General features: G+C 30.8%; 1 protein-coding gene across 1 annotated transcript in view; it reads right to left on the reverse strand.

Moving 5' to 3' along the window:
- Positions 1-2,685: 2,685 nt before the first annotated feature.
- Positions 2,686-22,384, reverse strand: part of LOC134714839 (antiviral innate immune response receptor RIG-I-like) — a 29,053-nt gene continuing 9,354 nt past the window's right edge. Inside the window, exons 5-18 of the mRNA XM_063576470.1 lie at positions 18,051-18,182; positions 17,443-17,784; positions 16,835-16,954; positions 16,047-16,373; positions 15,105-15,280; positions 13,844-14,034; positions 12,328-12,523; positions 11,961-12,123; positions 9,273-9,368; positions 8,338-8,492; positions 7,688-7,826; positions 7,168-7,407; positions 5,008-5,175; positions 2,686-3,473 (exon numbers count right to left, since the gene is read on the reverse strand). Of these exons, the coding sequence (XP_063432540.1) occupies positions 2,842-3,473; positions 5,008-5,175; positions 7,168-7,407; positions 7,688-7,826; positions 8,338-8,492; positions 9,273-9,368; positions 11,961-12,123; positions 12,328-12,523; positions 13,844-14,034; positions 15,105-15,280; positions 16,047-16,373; positions 16,835-16,954; positions 17,443-17,784; positions 18,051-18,182 (3,077 nt within the window). The 3' untranslated portion in view covers positions 2,686-2,841. The remainder of the gene's footprint in view (positions 3,474-5,007; positions 5,176-7,167; positions 7,408-7,687; positions 7,827-8,337; positions 8,493-9,272; positions 9,369-11,960; positions 12,124-12,327; positions 12,524-13,843; positions 14,035-15,104; positions 15,281-16,046; positions 16,374-16,834; positions 16,955-17,442; positions 17,785-18,050; positions 18,183-22,384) is intronic.

Consider the following 22,384-nt stretch of genomic DNA (forward strand, 5'->3'; position numbering starts at 1 on the left):
TACACAGATCGAGCGTGGCAGGTAAGTTAGTTTGTTAGGAACTACTTGTGGTAGGTCAATAATATTTTCTATAAAATTGTATTGCTATCAATACATACCAGTTGGATGACTAGTACTATTTTTTAGGCACTGCCTTTTCGAACAAGGTCCTTTTACTTTTCAATAATTATATATTTTAAATGCTATGTTTTCGACTTATAAAATTCGATGTGATAAGAACTAAATTCGATAGATCTGTAATGTTTTCTATAAAGTTGCATCACTATTAGTTCATATTAGTTTCATGATTATATCAAGGCCGTGTCCCCGTAGGTCATGGTCCACTTGAAGTTCAATTAATTACAAGTTTTCAATGTTACGTTTCTTCTTAAATTAGCTGATATGTACTCCTCGCAAAGACAACAACATTTTCTTTAAAATACTTTACTGTATGTACATCTCAATTTGTTGCACATTTCAAAGCATTGTCCACTACGTAATGGTCCAACGACTTCAAATAACTTATCATTATTCCGGTTTTGATTTTTTTGAATCTTTTGGCCTTTTCAGTTTAAAAATCGGAAGCGTAACCATAGTATAACTGCTATATATGATCATATAAAATGACGGAAAATCGTAAAATAGCAAAATTTAAACAGAAATACATACATGACATAAGCAAGAAGATATTGTTCAGGATTTGTTCGCATACATGAAACACCTTGTAGATTGAATTTTAAAGTTAAATAACGTTTAACTTACCTGCTTTCTTAAGTTTTCGGCCAAACTCTTTTAAAAACATGATGATTTCAACCTTCCCATTTCGTAAAAAGTCAACTTTTGAGCATTTCCCCTAAGAATTACACAGCATTTTTTGAAAATATTCGCCAAAGGAAGTTTTTTAAGGACCGTTTTTAAAGATACATTAGTTTTAGATACATGATGGAAAAGGACTGGATTATCCGCAAATCTAATAATATTTTCAATCTTAAGCTAAGGAAGGTAATTTGATTAAAAGGGACAACGTCACGTGGTGCAAATCATTTGAATAAAGCACCCTTAAGTTTGCTATATGACGAAACAAAAGCATGTCACGTCGCCGCTTAATTGATAATGTCTGTCATTATACATGTTCATAAAAAACACAACAAATTCATCCAACTACAATAGTTTTCTTTGTAAATTATTTAAACTTTGAATATTGATCTCATGTAGATTAAAGATGTCAGCCGCCTTTTATGGACACAATTAGAGCATTTTCTAATGTGTAATAAATAACTCATTTTAACTTGAAAAATCTTGATATCATTAACTGAATTTCAGTTTCTATAAAACGAGGTTTAATCCACCTTTTCCCTACATACGAAACTGTCTGTACAAAGTAAGGAGTATTACAGTTGTTTTCCATTAGTTTGATTTTTGTTAGCTTTTAATTCTGCTACTTTAACTCAACCTGTCTGGGTATTTTTTCTTAACACTACTGCATATAAAAATAAGAAGATTGTATGAAATATAAATATATTATGAAAATTTACACACAGCAGAAAAAACCAATAAATTATCACTGTAATAGCAAGAAATATACAACATATTTAAATAACAAAAGTTATCAATGATTTAGTTACTCTTTATCCTACCTGTTTTAACTGTTATACAGGTTTCTATGACATATTTTTTAGTTTGTTTTTGTTATTGCAGTTTTTCAAATTTTTTTGTCTCATGAATAACCCATTCAAACCTTGCATAATGATTACATACAGATTGAAAATGTAATCCGCTATTTTAGGACAGTTTTATAGTAATTTGAATGTACTTTGGGTATGTAATTAAGCAGATTGTATGACATATAAATAGATTCTTGAAATTCACACACAATTAACACAAACGACAACAAATTTGGTATATAATAACAAGAATTAACAGTATATAAATAAGTAAGTAATCTATAAGCAATTTTGAGGTATTTTACATTGAATTTCCGTCTTTTTTCAAACTGTTTTACAGACTTTAGTGAACATCTATATGTTCTTTTGATTTTGCAGTACTTCAATTTGTTTTTATGTTACCTATTTACAATGATTCGAATTGCAGTTATAGGGAAAACGGTACTATTTATTCTGCCATTGGCGACAATACTAACAATTTTCTAAATTTACAAGTTTTTATAATAAAAACCTGGATAAAACAGTTATGTGTGGTGTTAGTACTTTATTACTGTATTCTAAAAATTGAAGCCAAACAGTATCATGACCAATTTCCAACGGAGCTGGTTTATGTTATCCATGCCCACCGTCATTTTACACCAAATTTATGAAATTTTGGAAGCCTTTTCGAATAATTCTCTAGAAAATATTTCAATAGGTTTTAAAATTTATATTGTAAATTTACACACTGCAGTTATTCATCGATAAATAAAAAAATATATTGCACCCTTACATCCAATCACAGCGCTCTTAAGTTGACTTCCTACGCCCTATCTTGGGTACACAAAAGGCCAGCCTAATGCTGGGAAAATGTAATACTACCGCTTTCCCTATACCGTTATAATTAGAGATTCAAAACAAATCTTCTCACCGTCTGGAATAAAGTTTTATTTAAACGATATTTTGTGGCTAACTTTACATTTTTTTAATAAGCAAATGAAAAACTAAAATTAACATATTTTTATCGCTTTAAATCAACAAGATTAAGTGTAATATATAATGTATTTCAAAACGATTATGTTTTGTTTCATATAACTAATGTAATGAACGATAAGACCTTAAAAGCGATGTTAGAAAAAGAAATTGGAAAACAAATAACGTTATAAGCTCTGTTTTTAAGAATGTATTTTGATCAGATTGGCATAATGGGTAACCGTTCCTAGATGTCAACATACTGAGGACCCTGTAGTCTTGATTCAAGGTCGTCATCAGATAGCGCTGTGGGTTTAAACGGTACACTTTTCCATTTTTTGTAGTAGCTGTTTTTCCCAGTAGTATCTGTTACATAAAAATGCTCAATTTTCAAAACAGGGAATTGAGCTTCACTAAACTTTATTATTTGGCCTAGACCACTACCACAATTTATACATTTAACTTTGCCAGCATTTACACTTATTTGATGATCAATCCGCTTTGAATTACACTTTATAACCGTAACATTTTTCCTTATCTCATCATTTACCACAGCATGGTGAGCATCTTGTATTTTCCTGATGTCTGTTGACATGCAAATATAATGGTTACATTTCTCACATCTCAGTTCAAGTTCCTTGTTCTCTGAACAAACTTTTTCGGATAAAGCATCTTTGTCGCGTTTCTTTTTCGCCAGTCTCTGGACTTCTTCCAGTTCTTCCACAAACTCCTCTTTGTTATCTTTGATGTCCGATTGGATGTCTTCGATGGCTTCTTTCATTATTTCCTCTCTAATTTCATTAATTTCTTCTTTCTCTGCAGTTTTCCTCTTTTCACTTGCGATGATGATAAATTGACAACCTTCAGCCCTACCCCTTCCTACAAACATATACTAGAATCAAAAACGGAGTTGTAACAATAAAATTTGTAAGGAATCCGTGGAACCCAGTGTCTCGCCTATTTTTGCTGTTAATCACACACTCATCAAAAATGATGAATAAAATCAATAAAATTATTCCTCTCAATACTATCTTTTAATTGCCAGAAGCTTCTGTCCAAATTTGGTTAAAATCCAGGCTAGTTTAAGAATCTTAAAAATGTTTTAAATACTTTACCTGCAGACTGTATGTAATGTTAACTAGAAGAAAAACTAAGTCCATTTATAAGTAAAATACGGAAAAAATGGAATTTCATTTTTACAAAATTTACTTCTGGATAATATCTTATGAACGTAAACAAGCTTCTGTCCAAGTGTCGTACAATTCAAAGATAGTTTAAGAAAGTTATTAAAATTTCGAAAACTTTAACCACAGAGTGAATATTTGTGGACGCCGCCGACGACACCGCCGACGCCGACGGAATGTAGGATCGCTATGTCTCACTTTTTCGACTAAAATCGAATGCTCGACAAAAAGCAAACATACTGATGTTAGTACCTAGTGAAAAATAAACACTAAATTCTCTAAATACGAAAAGCCTAGGGTTACAATAATTATTATTGATTGTAAAGACAGTAATAATTAAATAGGAATCATAAGGGGTATATACAAAATAATACCCAATAAGTTTACAGATAGACGCAATGCATTGGTAAATAGACAACTGTGCTAAGATTTCTAAGTTTGCTGTTCATCAGAAGATAAAAAAAAAAACTAATAATTGATTATACATTGGTTAGGAATGTAAAGATGGATTTCTTTATACTTTATTTCCCTAATAAATATCAAATTCAGTGTTTACGAGTGCTGTGTACTTTTTTTTAATGAAGTATGACAGAAAGAATGGGAAAGGGTTCATAAGTTTTTAGAATGTATAACAAACAAAAAATAAACATTAGAAATTTCTTTATTTAAATTTTAAAAAGCAGAATTTTATTTTCAGAATGTTCACTTCGACGGTTTGACTGTGATTAATCACAGATTTCAGTTAAAAGAATTTGAAACATTAGTAAAACCCATAGATTCTACGCCAGAAGTCCATGTTTAATACATTTTGTCTCTTTATTTGTTGTCAATACTATACTGTCTTACTTTATGCATGTCAATAAACTCATCATATATACCAGGACTAAATTTTGTATATACGCCAGACGCGCTTTTCGTCGACAAAAGACTCATCAGTGACGCTCGAATCCAAAAAAAGTTAAAAAGGCCAAAATAAAGTACGAAGTTGAAGAGTCAATGGATGGTTCAACATCCATTTAAACATACCTGGCTTTCAAAATTGTGGTTCTAGTATGAAAGTCACTGATGTCATGAAGGAATGAGACTCGGACGCAACCCGTTTACTAAAGGCGATTTTTTTATCCTTTTTTCAGTTCGACTTTATTCGTGTTGGCCAAAAGGTTGCATAGTCAGATAGAAATGAAGTAGAGAAATTATCTATATTATAACTTAGATGGTGGTATACATACCTCTAGATTGTATCATAGCTGTTTCGTTTGTGACATGATCATACCTAATGACCAAGTTACAAGTTGGGATATCAAGGCCTTCCTCAGCTACAGATGTAGCACATACAATTTGACGATTACCATCTTTAAACAACTTCAGTATCTCCGTCTGGTCTTTCTTTGTCATACCTTCAAATGCATTTTAATGAAATGTTTACCATGCAAGACTTGAACATGTGGAATTAACATAATTGAACAGCGGTATACTACTGTTGCCTTTATTGCCTCTTTTTTTCAAACTTGATTTTGCATGTTGGAAAAATTGATAACTCAAATGAGTTTTGACTTCATAAACATCGTTTACATTTTTTGAATTTAAACATTTCGAATGCAGATTGTTTTTAATTACCAATTCATCCCATTTAGATTTTTGTTTCGTAAATCATTTATTGTTCACATCAACTATTTCTAATGAATAAAAGATCATGTTTTGTTGGATCTTGGGTATATAGTTGTATGATTATATCATTGGTAATTCATAGAAGGATACATTTCATCTTTCATTTCATCGATAGAAACTTAAACCTATTGAATGTAACATCCTACAACGTATCTAAAATGCGTATACTACAATATATATATTTTATTTGGCGTGTATTTAATTTTAGCTTTTTTTCGCGGCACTCAAAGAAACGCGAAAATTTAACTCCGCGTTAACCCTGCATATCTTTTGATTTATCGCTGTACTATCAAAATTGTCGAGTTTACACAAAATTGATATGCAAATTTATTTCATCTTAAATTCATATTAAACGAGTGACTGTTGAAAAATAGTGTTTCTCTTATTTTTGTGCTATGTTCACATTTCCTGACCCGTGTGAGGAAAATATTTCTCCTTACTAGTGAAAAATTGTTTGACATTTAATTGTGACGTTAAATTTTCTTGTTTTCTTCTGAAGTTTCTTATAGTGACGTCATGATAAAAGGCGACCAGGTCTGCTGACGTCACATCAAAGGTACACAACTTTCCTCAAATCTTTGAAAAGGAAGGATAAAAATCATTAGAGAAACAGATTCCACCACTGTAACTCGCGTATTACGATATTTCTACACTCTCAACAGTTAAAGTTTAATTATTTAAGAAGCTTGACAAGCCTCGCGCTTTAAATTATATCTAAATTTAACTGTCTCGAGTGGAGAAATATCGTAATCATTTTAATACACTTGTTGCAGTTGTGGAATCTATAATGTTATCCAATTCTTGAACCAATGCATTTATATCAAATACTAAGTCTTCTGTGCACGATTTAATTATTTTTACGCAAATATATCGTATAACCGTCAATTTTTCTCTCTCTGTTATGATTAACAAATATGGTAGCTCATTAAATGCCTTGTTGTGACTCCAAAGTTTTCCGATTGTCACCTTATAGACAACAATCAACACAAAACCATGGATATTGAGCACGTGTTTAACATGTACAATCAGATATAGTTTATTTCAGTGACAGATCCATGCGTATTGCGATCACCGGATTTTTACGAAAAGGTTCACGCTAAGGTGACTTTGCATACGGAAAATATGTCGACGAATTGCTTTCTGGAAGCAAGCAATAACAAAAAGTAAACTTCTTCTAAATGTGGACAAATTAAAGAACTTTCTTCAGAAAAAAGTATATGTACATAAGTTTTATAATGAAAACTATCCATTTTGTTATAAAAAATATATGCATCACTTTTTTTAATTTGAGGTTTCATATGACTTTAAAGGTAACATTTCAGTATTTATGTAATTGTGCATCATCGATTAAGATATCTGTTTTCATAATAATTTATTAATTGAATAATCATACATGGAATTCCATTGTGCATCACAGCAAGCAGGGTCCAAAAAGGTTACGGTAATTAACAACTACCAATTGATATAAATGTTGTCATAGCCAAGACACACATGGTATTTAGTTTGTTACTAATCGTTTATTTATTTGTTATCGATTCTGTTAGTCAATAAAAATTATTTTGTTTTTATCTTTAACAACTCTACACGGTAATTTCGCCTGTATTTTCCAATTCAGCAAAAAATATGCACAGTGATAGTTTAAATAAGCTCATTATTTCATCAAACTGCGAATATAAAACGACTTGAACAAACCCCGATAGATGGTATATGATAATAAATACCTCCCTTGGCTCCAGCGGCCTGTGCTCCAACAAATTTATGGGGTTTTAATCTGTCTAGTCCATCTGTTTCTCTCATCCAGTTAACCATGGCATCTGCCAGATCTCTTGTTTTAATAAAAACTATAATCCTCGAATCTCTCTTTTCTCTCAGCATTTTGAAAATTACGCTTTTTAGTTCCTTTAATTTTGGATTTTCATAGCTTTTATCATCTATACATGCCACAAACATTGGCTTTGTAACTAGAAAAAAACCAAAGCATTTCACCTTCTTGAAATAAAAACCACGGGTATAGATTGATATGACCAAAGGAATAGTTATTTTAAATCCTTTAAATCTTTAAAATTATATCTTATTATAGCGTTTTGATCATTTAAAACCCCTGATATTCATCAATACAGCAATTATAGTTAACCTGTTACTTATAATACATTGTATATGAAGAATCATCATAATAAAAACACAAAATTTATAGCGAATTTAAGATCATTATTTTTCAAATTATATATTGGATAATCGTACTGTCATAAAGCCTTTTCATGGTGTCATCTATCTCATTTTTTATAATCCCTTCATTGAGATCATACATCTTATCTTCTAAGTAGTTTGTGGCATCTTTTACACGGGCGTCTTCATATATAATCAGTGCCTCGTTGTAGACCTTCACAATAATTCAAACTTTGATATTTAAAAGCTGCAATTCCGTCCTCTTCTTCTCGAAGGTAATATTACCCAATTTGCTTTAACACTAACTTTTTACAAACATGAGGAATTTATGACGGGTGTTTCAAAAAGAGCAGGAAGTTTGCTTTGAGTTTTTCCTTCTCTTTATTTTTTATTTGTATGCTTTGATGAACATTTAATCAACAAAACCAGTCGGCATTTTCATAGGTACATTTGGTCAGAAACAATATTTTCATTCCTTTTTCTCCTCATATACATCAAAAAATGAATTTGTTGGTAGGAATCCTCATTGGTGGTTAATTAATCATCTTTCAATGACACATTCCAAAGACTAATAAATTATCAAATGTATATTGAAGTTTGATAAGCTGGAATCTATGATGAGTTTATTAATTAATACACGCAATATTCAATTCGTATTCGTTATGAAATCTCTTATTATCTAACATAGCATGTAATAAATATCAAAATTGTTAGAGAACACCAACATTTAAATAGTTTCTCCAAGTTGTTATATAACGTCTAGCCTCTTCTTTTATTTGAGCCGTTTCTCTTCTAAGTCTACTGATCCACTGTGTGTATGCGTCTGATCCCTTCTCGGTAGGTGCTTTAAGATTGCTATCCTTTCCAATCATCTTTGCATCTACAGTAAAATAAAGTACATGGTCTGATTGTCTGTTTGAAACGCGTTTGATGTATTAAATTATAATCTTGGTACCTTTGATAACTTTTTACACGACCGGGTCTTTGCTACTGCTGAGGGACGTTTTATTCCCGAGGGTATCACAAACCCAGTTGTCATCACTACGGTGTTGACATAAATATCAATTATATGGTCATTTTTATAAAATTTCCTGTTTACAAAAATATAAGTTTTTCGAAAAACTTATTTCCAATCCCAAACATATATTACCGTAAACTCATTTCCCACAACTTTTTGAAATGTTGGGTCCTCAATGCTCCTCAATTTTGTACTTGTTTAGCTTTAAAACTATTTTGATCTGAGCGTCACTAATAGGTCATATATAGACGAAACGCGCATCTTGCGTATAAATTCATTATTCCGGTACGTTTGATAACTATTAAATTGTTGTCAATATTTAGAAATATATTATACCTAAATAACCCGTTCGCGCTCCATCATAAGGTTAACAGTTACGATTTGTATTTTGTCTGAAAGGCAGTTATTACATTTTCACGAGTTTACACATTTGCTTGACGTGTGCAATTGCTGATTATGTCATATTTCCTCTAGTGACAAGAATAGAAGAAAACGCTTTCTATTTCAAAGTTTGCAGAAGTGTTTTCTTTTTAAATTACTGTGACTTCCTCATATTTTAATGTTGTCTTTTATGTTCATGATGTATAAGTAAGGTATAAACAATCATCAGAAATATACGAAATAATCTCAGCGTATACTTACATGGAGTAGTAAAGATGTGTTTTTCTGTGCTTTCCATTAATTTAACAAGAGTTTTTCCAAAATGATCTTTCTGTCTTGCAGGTGCAACAATAATACCTAATAAATTAGAACATTGTTTTTATTTTGTTTTAGTGCAAACAACCTACGTCTCCACAATTTACATTGTATTTAAAACATGAAAGTAAACCTTCGTCTTAAAGGGTCTGCAAAACCAATATGATAATACACAAAATTGGACCATGTTTAATATAAAATAAATCGGGATCATTGCCAGATACACTAGTGATATTACAGAAAAAATTCTTTGTCATGTTCGATTACAAATTAAATCAGTAATAAAGATCAGAAAAGCATTTGTTCATGGTGGCATTGTGGATGTTACCATTGGATTAGTTCATGTCTCTATAAATAATGTAGTACATTATTAAGTAGTTTCCTTTCTATACATCATCTAATTCTTAAATTTATGAAAACATATTTAAGTTCAGAATTTCTAGGTAAATTCTAAAAGCGGTAAATTCTTAAAACCGGAGAAAATCAAGTGTGGACTTAATTAACCACCAGAACGAACGGAAAACAAACGTCATATGAAAAGATCTACTATTAGCAAAATGGTTAACTGGTTTTCTTAATTGTGTCAATTTTAAACCAGTTTTTATTTACTTGTCATTTTCTTTGAAACTTTTTACTGTCTCATCGATTCTAAATTTAACGTTTGAGTATATTGTAAGTTTGTATATATATATTTAGATTTTCCAATCGACATTTAGATATAATTGAAAGTGAAACATAAATAAATAGTGTAAAGTAACTAAATGGCATGTCTTCCAATGTCCAAAGCCTCTCAAGAAAGGTGACTTTACCCTGGTAATCCTGTTCCACCTGCCTGTAATGTTAAATGTGGCAAATCACATATTGGCAATATATCGTATTCAGTGATGTAACAATCGGCTAAATGTGATTTGACATTGCAACGTATCCATGTACCCTTGTTATGCCAACATTATACATCCATCAAGCAGTAGTAATGGTGTTCGCAGGAAAGGATAAATTCAAGTTAACCGTTATGAATTCTTAAGGATTTTCCTAGGTGAGGTTTTGCAATTCGTGTCAAATGTTCGGACTCCTTGATGTTTTTCAATACAATACAAGGTAAAATATTTTGCCCCGTAACACCCATTTATTTCTTCATATAAGACTTTTAAATAGCGCATGAAAGGTAATTTTACAACATTTTAGAAGATTCTTGATTTTCTTTCCTTTGTTTTGAGAAGCAAATAATACCAATCAAAATATAAGGTAAAAGCTCGAATCAGAATTTTCCCGCCATATTTAAATTTCAAGGGGTTCCATGACCTATCAATATTGTAAGCTTATTTTTATCCGTTAAAAAGCTCTACCAGGTTATAGTATCAATTTTAAATTTTAGATTTAATATTTTTTACCTAACCTCACCTAAGTATATCTTTAATACATAGGCGTCTTTGGATTCTGAAAACCATGATAGAAAACGCTAGAAATTATGTTTTGATAAAAATTCTCTGAAAAGGGGCAAAACAATATTGAACGATAATGCTAGTGTCTTTGCATAGCAACTTAAACATTCTGTTTGAAGTATACCTCATGTGAAAAAGTACAACGCAAGAAGAATATCACAGTTGCTTTCCATTAAAGGTAAGCTAAAAGACATGCCATTTAGTTACATTTAGTCTGTTGAAAGACAAGTCCTTCAAATGTATCAAATAATGTAAAAATGGTTACATGACAGACAAAATAATCAATGTTATGAAGTAATTGTTGTATTAATCATCAAATCATTTGTTTTCTCTTTAACAAGTCATTGTTCTATGAATTCGAACCAAATCTCTGTTAAAACGGCAAATACTGACCTTTCTTAGTTACTAGTACATGCATTAATATGGTTTCCACAATAAATAGCACTCTATTGATCATATAGTTCCTAAATAATTGCGTTTTTATTTGAGCTTTAATAATAAAGATAAATGCAAAAAAGGAGTAAAAAGCCCCGAGGACGCACGATGTCAATTTTTCCCATCGTTAAATTTAAAAACAAATTCATTAAGGTTACAATTTCCTCATACGAAAATGATCTTTATGTTCCATTTTTTATACACCTCAAATTTTTCTTCAACTTTGTACATCACTAGCTTTCAAATGTTTGGTATCATAAGCGTTCTTGGTAAAAGTGAATCAGGAAAAGCGCATCCAACGAACTAAAGTGTTATTTTAATTCATAATATCATTCAAATATTGTAAAAAGTTGATGTTTGTCTTTTTCCGTTGGTCATGGTTTTCTCATCCTTCCAAAATACTGGCCTTTTGGGAAAGTTTCAATGGAAATTCATCAAGTTCTATTTAAAGGACGGGCGAAAGATACCAAAGGGATTGTCAAACTCATAGATCTATATAACGCCATGGTTAAAAAATCAAAAAGTCAAACAGACACATAATGGTACACAAGAAACAACATAGAACACTTAGCAACTAGAACCCCACCAAAAACTGGGGTGATCTCAGGTGATCCGGAAGGTTAAGCTGATCCTACTCCACATGTGGCACCCGTCGTGTTTATCATGTTTTTACAAACACGGTTTATAGTCTAGAATATCTCTCTAATCAAATTATTGGAAGTTACCAAATGACAATTAAAGTGATATATACACAAACCTTTGTCCGGTACTACAACGTGTTCTGATAGTTCCAATCTGTTTCTCTTCACTGTAACCAATTCCTCTGCGTCTAAATTTGACATTGTGGCTTTTATATGATTTTTTGCACCAGGAATTTTATTTGACTTCCCAACACCTACAGATGCAGTTAAACCAATCACCTAAGAAATAAAAAAAATAAAAAAATCCGAGTAAATATTTCATATTAACCATCACATTATAATCAGTAAATTTTAACACATTGGAAGAATTTAGATATGTTCAGCTACACAAAATGTTCTATCTTCCAACAAACACTTTTAAATGTTTAAATTTTACGAATTATTTAAGAAGACAAATGATTTATAGATAAATTTGAGAATAACCTTGGGTAGTCTTTCTCGTTGAAAATTGTCGTCAAATTTTCGGTCCATGTAGTAATGCATAACTCTAGCATACGAATGTTTATCCTTGGCATGATGGCATTCGTCAAACACTAGCAAGGTAAAATCTTCAATCTTTGTATCGCCGGACTTCAGAGAGTTGTCGAGTAATGCAGATGTTATCACTAAAATGTCCCTCCTGTATGAAAAAAAGAGAATTTTATTCTTTTTCATAAATACTGATATCATTGCTTTTGGTGAATTATTAGACACGGAAGCAAAACAATAGTTTAATATGCAAAACAATTAACGAAGGACCAGATTTCAAAAGAACCTACATCTTACCACTGACTTTGCAGATATACAGAAACTCTTCGATGTTTTTTTTAAATTATGGAAGTTTTGTTTGCTACCGGTACCCCATACTTATTCATAGAAGGTAAGTACAATTAATAGGGGGAACGTAAAAATTGAACCATGAAAATATTTTTTCTAACCCTCTATAGATCCGTATTTTTTAACATTTCCGTATCAAACACAATCTATATGAATGTGTCCTAACTTTGGCAAAGATACGACATCAAATATCCAATAAAATAAAAGTGTTTCACGATCCACGAAACTAAATAAATTCACCGTATGTCACATACACAAAAATAAAGGACATTTTTTTACATTAATCAGGACACGTGCTACTATTGATAATTCTTATCAATAGTTATCATTAATGTCAACGGGAAACATTTATACCCTGATATAATTTTTAATATTTTTTTTTTACCTTAAATGTGATAAAAAAAATCCATAGCAAGTGAACTTTTAGAAAGATTTCTAAATATGATTCTTCCAAAAAAAAAATCGTCGCAGTTGATTTTTTCATAGCAGATAAGATTGAAAAATGACGAAACAGTCTAAATTATCAAGATTTTTTTTTTAAATCAATATTTTCTGTTGTCAACTGCATTTTGAATTGCAAACTCCAAACCTCCGTTCGACAGATGTCGTATGTACAGTATACATATTGATAGACATAATAGAAATGCTGACCTTATAATAGTTTCTGCTTTGTCCAATTTTATTTTTCAGAAATAAAATTGGTAATTGTTTGTGAAAATCTATCGAATTTGAAGATATTTGATACAGGAAAATGTATTTTGTTTATAAATTTGATATAACGTGGCCAGGCTATATTTCGATTACAAAAAATGAACAATAGAATAACACAAATACGTTCAAAACCGAGTTTATGTAAATTTACTAAAATTATGACGATTTAATTTCAATACACACACGAGATATCATGTTTCATAATAGAATAATATATCGGTTCGCAATTTAAAACTATCAGAGTTTTAAATTTCTTAAACAACTTGGGTTATCTCGCTCTGAAATGTCCAATATTTTTCAACATGAGATTTAAATTCCGGAATAATTTTTTTAATTTTACCATTACCATACTCTCAATTTTAAAGAACATTCTTTGAGAAGGTTTTAAAATTTGAATATCAAAATATAGCACCTTTTCAACCAAGATGATAACGGTGTTGGAAGTTTTTCCTCTCTGTGTATTTCTCCGGTGATAAGTTTTACTCTTAGTGGTTGGAGATATTCTTTGCATCTTTCTGCCTGCTGTTCAGCCAGAGCTTGTTGTTCCACCAATACAGCAACTTTAACTATTAAGCCTTTACGAGACATTTTAGAATTATGATCCTGTAATACAGAAAAGATGGATCTTTTACATTATATTTACACAAATCAAAAACAGATTTAAACATTTCAAATGGCAACAGAAGTATTTTGTAAAGGCTTAAATGTTTCCCAACATGATCACCTATTTCATCTTATACAAGAAGAAACAATACTTAAATAATATAAATATTTTCTACCAATCAGTGTTTTACATGGTATATTGAGATCGACTTGAAAGCCTTTATATACTTGACCGTTGGTTTTCTCGTTTGAATGGTTTTAAAACTTTTTTGGGCCCTCTATAGCTTGTTGTTCGGTGTGAGCCAAGGCTTCGTGTTGAAGGCCGTACCTTGAGCTATAATTGTTTACTTTTATAAATTGTTATTTGGATGGAGAATTGTCTCCTTGGCACTCATACCACATCTTCCTATACCTATTTATACTGATATTTATAAATTGATTAATTCATGCTGGTTTATCGTCCATAAAAGCTTTTCAAGCATATACATGTAGTGATGTACAGGACAATACCATATTTTGAAATATAAAAATATTATGCTTTCTGCTGTATCAACAACAAACTCTGAAGGTAAACGTTCTTTAGTATGACTTCTCCCAAGGTCATGCACCATACTAAAACGTCATTCTTGCCGGACAAATAAATTATTGTTACTCCTAGTCTATCGGCTGGTGTTTGTTTACGTATTGATTAAAAGATGCGTGTGAGTCCTAAATGTTTTTGACCATAACTTATCAGTATTATTTTGCAAAATACCATGTAAGCGAAAAAGAAATTACAATTTTAACTACATGTAAGCGAAAAAGAAATTACAATTTTAACTACATGTAAGCGAAAAAGAAATTACAATTTTAACTACATTTAAGCAAAAGACCAAAATATTACAAGCTTTCGCATCATGGAAAGACAAGCTAAGACAAATAAATGATAAACATATTTATGGAAAATGTTTGTGTGCGTCTAAAACTCAAAATTGATATTTGAGGAAAAGCTAAAAATATCTATTTGCAACTTCGAAATTTTGAGTAAAAGATACATCATACTTTATAAACTAGTTTTGAGTCAACCATACCTGTATGATATCCATAATTACATGAGTTTTTCCACACCCTGTTGGTGCAACGATCAGACAGTTCTTTCCGTCCTTAGCAGGTTCTGCTAGTTCCTTCTGGTATTCTCTTAGGTTTAAAACTTTTTTCGGTATTGTTTCATCATCTGAATCTGAATCGCTTTCCACATCATCATAAGCTACAAGAAAAATATGTAGGAAGTCATATACTGTGGATTACATTTACACATAAGAAAATAAAGGCTGTACCAAGACAGGAATATGAGGGTTGTTAAAAAATCGTCTGAGCTTATGATTTTGCAATTTGATGAGAGACTTTCTGTAACAAGCTGTTGACGTTCTTTTTTCCACTTAATTTAGACAAATGCTCCCTGTTATTTTTTCTTGGTGGTCAACAGAACAGTGTTATACACGGAAATAGAAAATAGAAATTCATTGATATAGCCCAAGTTATCACTAAGGTCAGTCAAAATGTTAAATGCGCTTCAATAGCGAGTAGAGGAAATCTTTTTCAAGGTTGGCCTACATTATCATTTTGTCACAACATGGCTTTTTTAACCTTTCCCGTCTATAAACTATGCAAGTCCCATTCATGATAAACTATTTGGCCTGATAACCGACACCTGATATGCGTACCGTTGATGAAACCCCAAATCTTATTTCCCATGTTCAAGTCGTATGGCGTTTACATATTATACGTAATAAGTTACTCTCATGCATGTTCAAACTATACCCGCTTCTTTTAAAAGGTTGAATCCCTACATAGGAACTAATTTAAAATGCATGATGTAGTTATGTGATGATTTTGTGTCTCAGCTTAATAACAACAAATGTGTGCGATCAAAGATTTTAAATCACCAAACTTAATGTTGCAGTGAAAACCAGAAGGCAATATAAAGGAAAAATAACAATTCTAGAATATATTTTTTTTACTAATTTACGCACGCATTTGAAGTATGTTGTGTTGTATTTCTTCTGGAGTTTCACTAACAGCAATAGCTAGGTCCCTATTGATACGTTCAAATAATATCGAATTTGGTTCTCTTTCCCTAGAATCTGATGACAACGACATATCTTTATCAACCACTTGTGGCTTGGTTGATTCAGTAGTAAACACATTTTTTTCTGACGTTTCATCATGTGAACGAAGATTATTTTCGTCAAATGACATCAAGCTCGACATAATAGAATCTTGTAACTCGTCCATTGAATCTTCATGTTTCTCTTTTGGGCAACTCAAATTGTTTGTTGATTTTCTATAATTTTCTGAAACTAAATTCGTTTTACAAATTATTCCAATATGTATATATGACAACATAAATGAAATAGAATAATCTATATTTAAAAATAGAAGTGAAGACACCAAAACACATTTTAAAAAAACAAGTCAAGAAAATCTGCGAGACTAAGTCCACTAAGCAAAACATATTAAAAAAACTCCTCTAAAAATCCGCAGTTAACAAAGGAGCTCCAGAGGACAAGTAGTTCTAGCTAAATACGTAGCAAAGAATATTCAAATTATTTAAATCTATTACTAAGTTAATTCTTACTTTTGCCAATTTTTATATAAAGCCTTCTGTGTACAATGTATTAAAAATAACGTCTCAATTCCGACTGTATTTCATTTTGTGATCTTGTATTATTCGTGAACTTAAACCTACTTATATCTCTTGTTGCAAAATATAAAGTACTCATGCTTGGGTTGTTTTATTTCATTATGAGGTTCAAATTACCTGATACATAGTTTTGTTTAACGTCAAATTCGTTTGCATTTGCTTCAGCAACAGTGCATTCTGGGATACTAGACTTAAGCCGTACGTCAGAGGGATTGTGTCCATATGTTTTCTGTATCTCTGAAACGTCAACAGTGTGTTAGTAAACACAAATATAAAGCTCAGGATAAAATTCAACTATCCAAGCTGGCAAAGTGTAAATTTTCAACAAATCTATGGCTTCCATGAATTAATTCGTAACAGCTTTAACTTTAATGCCTAATTTCTAGCAACTACTCTTTCTGCACACGAGAATATTTTATTGGATTTTTCACTCATATCCAGTGTGAAAACGATAGCAATACTTTTATACGAAATACGGTCAGGTTTATTTCTTAAAATGAATTTACTGGGGTGGGATTTATCATTGATAAAATTTTAATGTAACAACGTTAAAAAATGTTTGACCAAAATTACTGAATGTTTATCAATGAATGCGCAAGTTCGCCTTCACCTTCCGCAAAGTCATGTCAATGTTTTTGACCTTAAAACACGTTTTGTAAATTTTGTCACCCTTTCACTATAAATGAAATGACCTAGACTCCTTGAAACGATATGCAATACCTTACCTTTGAACATATCTGAGTCAACTTCAAAGACAAGTTCTTCATATTTATTAATGTAAAGAATCTCCATAAACTTCGGATACCATGAATTTGGCTGTCTCTTAGATAAGCACGATAATAAACGGTATGCAGCCAATATTTCACCTTTTTGTGTGTCAATTTTTAGTATTGCCTGTTTATCTATGTCATTGATAAGCTTTTCTTGGGACAACCATGGTAATATTTCCCTTGGTTTTATGTTCTTGGAAAGTTTGCATTCAAACAAATTAATAGCGTTTTCCCATTGTTCAGCCTCTGCACAAACCGTAAAACTGCCTTCAATGAATTCGTTGAGCCATATCAATCCTGAAAAGAAAGTGAATATTTTGAATTTAAAAATTTCAAAATATTAAAAATAAGGGGTGCATTGTAAGTTGCATTATAATTTACAAGAGTGTTTAATCAATAAAAAGTAAAAAAAACTATATGAGAACAGCGATTTGTATTTGTATGACACAGACAGTATGAAGTGTAAAGTTAGTTTTCGGAATTGATATAGATCAAATATTATTTAGAAACTTATAACTTATTAAATCAATTGTGCTTTTGTCATTTGGTAACTATAACATTACCTGCATCAACTAAAGCTCTTTTGAATGCTTGCCATTTTCCAGGAATTTCTTTATTGTCTAAAAGGTCCAGAACTTTCTCCATTGCTCTATGTGGCGATTCATCTTCAATAGTACGAATTTCTCGTTTCTCTTCTATAGAAAAGTCAAAATATCAGAAGTTAAACCAAACTTTGTATCAAAAAGAGCGTCAATGGTGTTATTATTTTCCTAAATAAATATTTATTCGTACATCATGCTTAACCCAAGAATGGCTACAAACAAATTGATGGTCTCAAGAAAAACTGATTTTAAAGAGATTAAATTATTTACTTACAACACCATTATACATCATTAATATTTGTAGCTTATTGTGACCACATGGATTAGAAACTAACTGCTACTGGCGAAAATTATTTAAACTTCGACCTTGAAAGTAGTTGCAAATAATTAATTAATAGTTCCAACTATTGTGTTTTAAATTTTGTCTGAATTGTAGCTTTTGTCCAGTTAGGACAAGCAAAAACACTATGTTTCAGTTTAATATCTTTATTTTAAATGTTTGATTACTATCTGAATGCATAAACAAAGATTGCGACTACCTGAATCAAGACTCACCACGAATTCCTTTGGTATTATATCAGTTCTCATATTATTATTTTACATTTGGTTCGTTAGACTATCCAGACCTCAGTGTGGACTTACTTAAAAATTGGCGCTAAATCAAAAATCTATATACATGTACTATGTTACATCATACGGGGCGCCGAATGGGACTCTTGTGGTTTTGTACAAAATTCAATTCTGTCATAACAAAATCATTTTTGTCTTACAAAACTATGTGCTACAGACTTGTTTTGTGAGAACTTCAATTTTGTGATGACAAAATTCATATGTGTAGACAAAATTCATTTTTGTCATGACAAAATTCATTTTTGTAGACAAAATTCATATTTGTCATGACAAAAGTCAATTTTGTCTTAAAGGTATGCAAATATAAACATATTTGCATACAAAATTGACTTTTGTTACCTGATATGGAAATTAAATCACAAAAGTCAATTGTGTACGGTAAGATTCAATTTTGTGAGACAAAATTGACTTTTGTGAAACAAAACTAACTTTTGTGAGACAAAATTGACTTTTGTGAGACAAAATTGCAATTTTGTCATTTTTGTTGAGACAAAATTCAATTTTGTCATTTTTGTTGAGACAAAATTCAATTTTGTTATTTTTGTTGAGACAAAATTCAATTTTGTCATTTTTGTTGAGACAAAAGTCAATTTTGTTAATTTTGTTGAGACAAAAGTCAATTTTGTCATTTTTGTTGAGACAAAATTCAATTTTGTCATTTTTGTTGAGACAAAAGTAAATTTTGTTGAGACAAAAGTCAATTTTGTCATTTTTGTTGAGACAGAAGTCAATTCTGTTAATTTTGTTGAAACAAAAGTCAATTTTGTAAATTTTGTTGAGACAAAAGTCAATTTTGTTAATTTTGTTGAGACAAAAGTCAATTTTGTCCATTTTGTTGAGACAAAAGTCAATTTTGTCAATTTTGTTGAGACAAAAGTCAATTTTGTCAATTTTGTTGAGACAAAAGTCAATTTTGTGACGACAAAATTCATTTTTGTGATGACAAAATTCAATTTTGTAACAACAAAATTGACTTTTATGAGACAAAATTGACTTTCGTGAGACAAAATTGACTTTCGTGAGACAAAATTCAATTTTGTTAATTTTGTTGAGACAAAATACAATTTTGTTAATTTTGTTGAGACAAAATTCAATTTTGTCAATTTTGTTGAGACAAAATTCAATTTTGTCAATTTTGTTGAGACAAAAGTCAATTTTGTCAATTTTGTCTCACAAAAGTCAATTTTGTGTAACAAAACTTAATTTTGTGTAACAAAACTCAATTTTGTGTAACAAAAGTCGATTTTGTATGCAAATTAGTTCACAGAAACCAAACTAAACTAATTTAAATACAAAATTGACTTTTGTCGCTCAATTTTCAAATTAGGTAACAAAAGTCAAGTTTGTGTAACAAAAATGAATTTTGTCATGACAAAAGTGACTTTTGTCCGCTGATAGATAATTTTGTATGACAAAATTTCAAATTTGTAGAATGATACAAATTTTGTTAAACTGAACTCATTTTTGTTGAACAAAAGTTACTTTTGTCCGTACAAAAATTGAATTTTGAGTACAAAACCACAAGAGTCCCATTCGGCGCCCCGTACATCAAGCATATTAAAAATACCCAAAAGTTCAAGACTTTGAATTAAAACCCCATTGGACATCTGCCGATAAGTAAACAATTACTAGTAATACAAAGAAATAGTCAAGTATTATTTTTGACCCTATTCCTAATCGGTTTGGGCCATAATACCTCGAAATCAATCCACACTTCCCTTTTTGACATTGAACCTTGTGGTACAATATCATAAAGATCCATATACATTTTTTATACTCAAGTTTTCGTCCGGAAACCAAGCGATTCTTTGGTTTTTTTTGGGGGGCCCCTAATTCCTGAAAGGTATTGGCTTTAACACCTAAAACTAATCCAAACCCTCTTTAGAGATATTGAACCCGGTGGAACTATTTTATGACAATCCATACACTTATACATCAGTTAATGTTCTAAAACAAGACAAATACTTGTTTTCTACCTCTAATACTTGAACGGTAAGGACGATGACCACCAGAATCAATCCAAACATTCCTTTTTGGTACGAAACCCCGTGGTATAATTTCATAGCTATATATATATATAGATCCATAAACTTGTTCCTAATTTATTGTATTGAAATCAAAAGTCATTGAACGACGACGACAACAACGATTACAGCTCCATACATTATAAGACCGCAATGCAGTGGTATCAATAGTGCATCTTGATAAAAGAAAAAAACAGTACATTGTTAGAAATTCATTTAGCTTATCAAAGAAACCCAAACATTCATCTTTAATGAAATACTTGTAAATTAAAAAACAATTTCTGTTCAAAGAAAAATAACTCAAACGTGTATACATGAACCAGTAATGCAAATAAAAAATTAGATATAATTTCATCACTAAAAATTTATATATGATGTATTCAAATTTTAATAAAAAATAGTCAATCGTTCCCTATATTTTTTCTTTCATTTGTCATAAAGTAATATCTTATCTGCAACTTCATATCTATCAATGTCAACAACTTTATCTGCACAATGTTATGTAATGAAAACTTTGAAAAATTTAACTTTGACACACACAACAAAATTAAAATACCATTAACAACTGCGACATCTACCTTCCAAACACACTTTTAAAATAGTTATAAATAATTTTTGACAACTCCTGGCTAATCATTCATTAATTGACTATCTGTATATGTCAGAATGAGTCTTTTGTAAGATGGGTTAAGACTTTATATAGCGATATTCAAACATGTGTAATGAATAATGGTTGGATATCTGAGGTCTTGAAAAACACAAGAGGTATACGTCAAGGGTGTCCTTTGTCTGCATTATTATTTGTTTTATCTGTGGAAATTATGGCTTGAAGATTAAGAAGCAATACTGATTTTAAAGGTATCAGAGTCAAATTAGATTGCAAAAAGCATACTATAAAAATTTCGCAACTGGTAGATGATACTACTTTATTTTGTTGTTCTAAATATGATGTTCAAGTAGCTACGAATGAAATTGAAATTGTTGGTTCGTATTCAGGGCTGAAATTAAATAGAAACAAAACAGAGGGGTTATGGGTAGGAAAACTTAAATTATGTAAAGACAAAACTGATGGAATCAACTGGAGCAATGGACCAGTTAAAACTCTTGGCATTTATTTTGGGCATTGTACAAAGGAATGTGAAAAACTAAATTGGGAAAATAAGATTGAAAAGATGAATAAGTTATTTTGTTCTTGGCAAAAAAGAAATCTTACTTTTTTTGGAAATTTTTTGATATTTAAAACATTAATTGTGCCCATTTTTACTTTTGTGGGATCTGCTTGCAGAGAAATTTTTAAAAGAAAGAAGTTGTTTTAAAGTTTGGGATAATAAACCAGATAAAGTAAAAGGAAATTCAATTATTGGTCCTTATGAAAAGGGGGGTTTGAATATGATAGATATCAGAAGTTATGTCACTGCTTTAAAAGTTATGTGGGTAAAAAGACTAGTAAATGATTGTGAAGGAGGGTGGACAATTATACCTCAACACTATTTTGATACTTTTAGCTCAAACTGGTTAGTGTTTCAAACAAACAGTGGGGATAAGACAGACGAAAGCATTGAAAACATCCCAGATTTTTATAAAGATATTATTAAATGTTCGAAATTAACTGATGGAGGTCTAACAAAAAAAAAAACAGAA

The sequence above is a fragment of the Mytilus trossulus genome, chromosome 4 (genome assembly GCF_036588685.1).
Source record: "Mytilus trossulus isolate FHL-02 chromosome 4, PNRI_Mtr1.1.1.hap1, whole genome shotgun sequence".
NCBI classification, from domain to species: Eukaryota; Metazoa; Mollusca; class Bivalvia; order Mytilida; family Mytilidae; genus Mytilus; species Mytilus trossulus.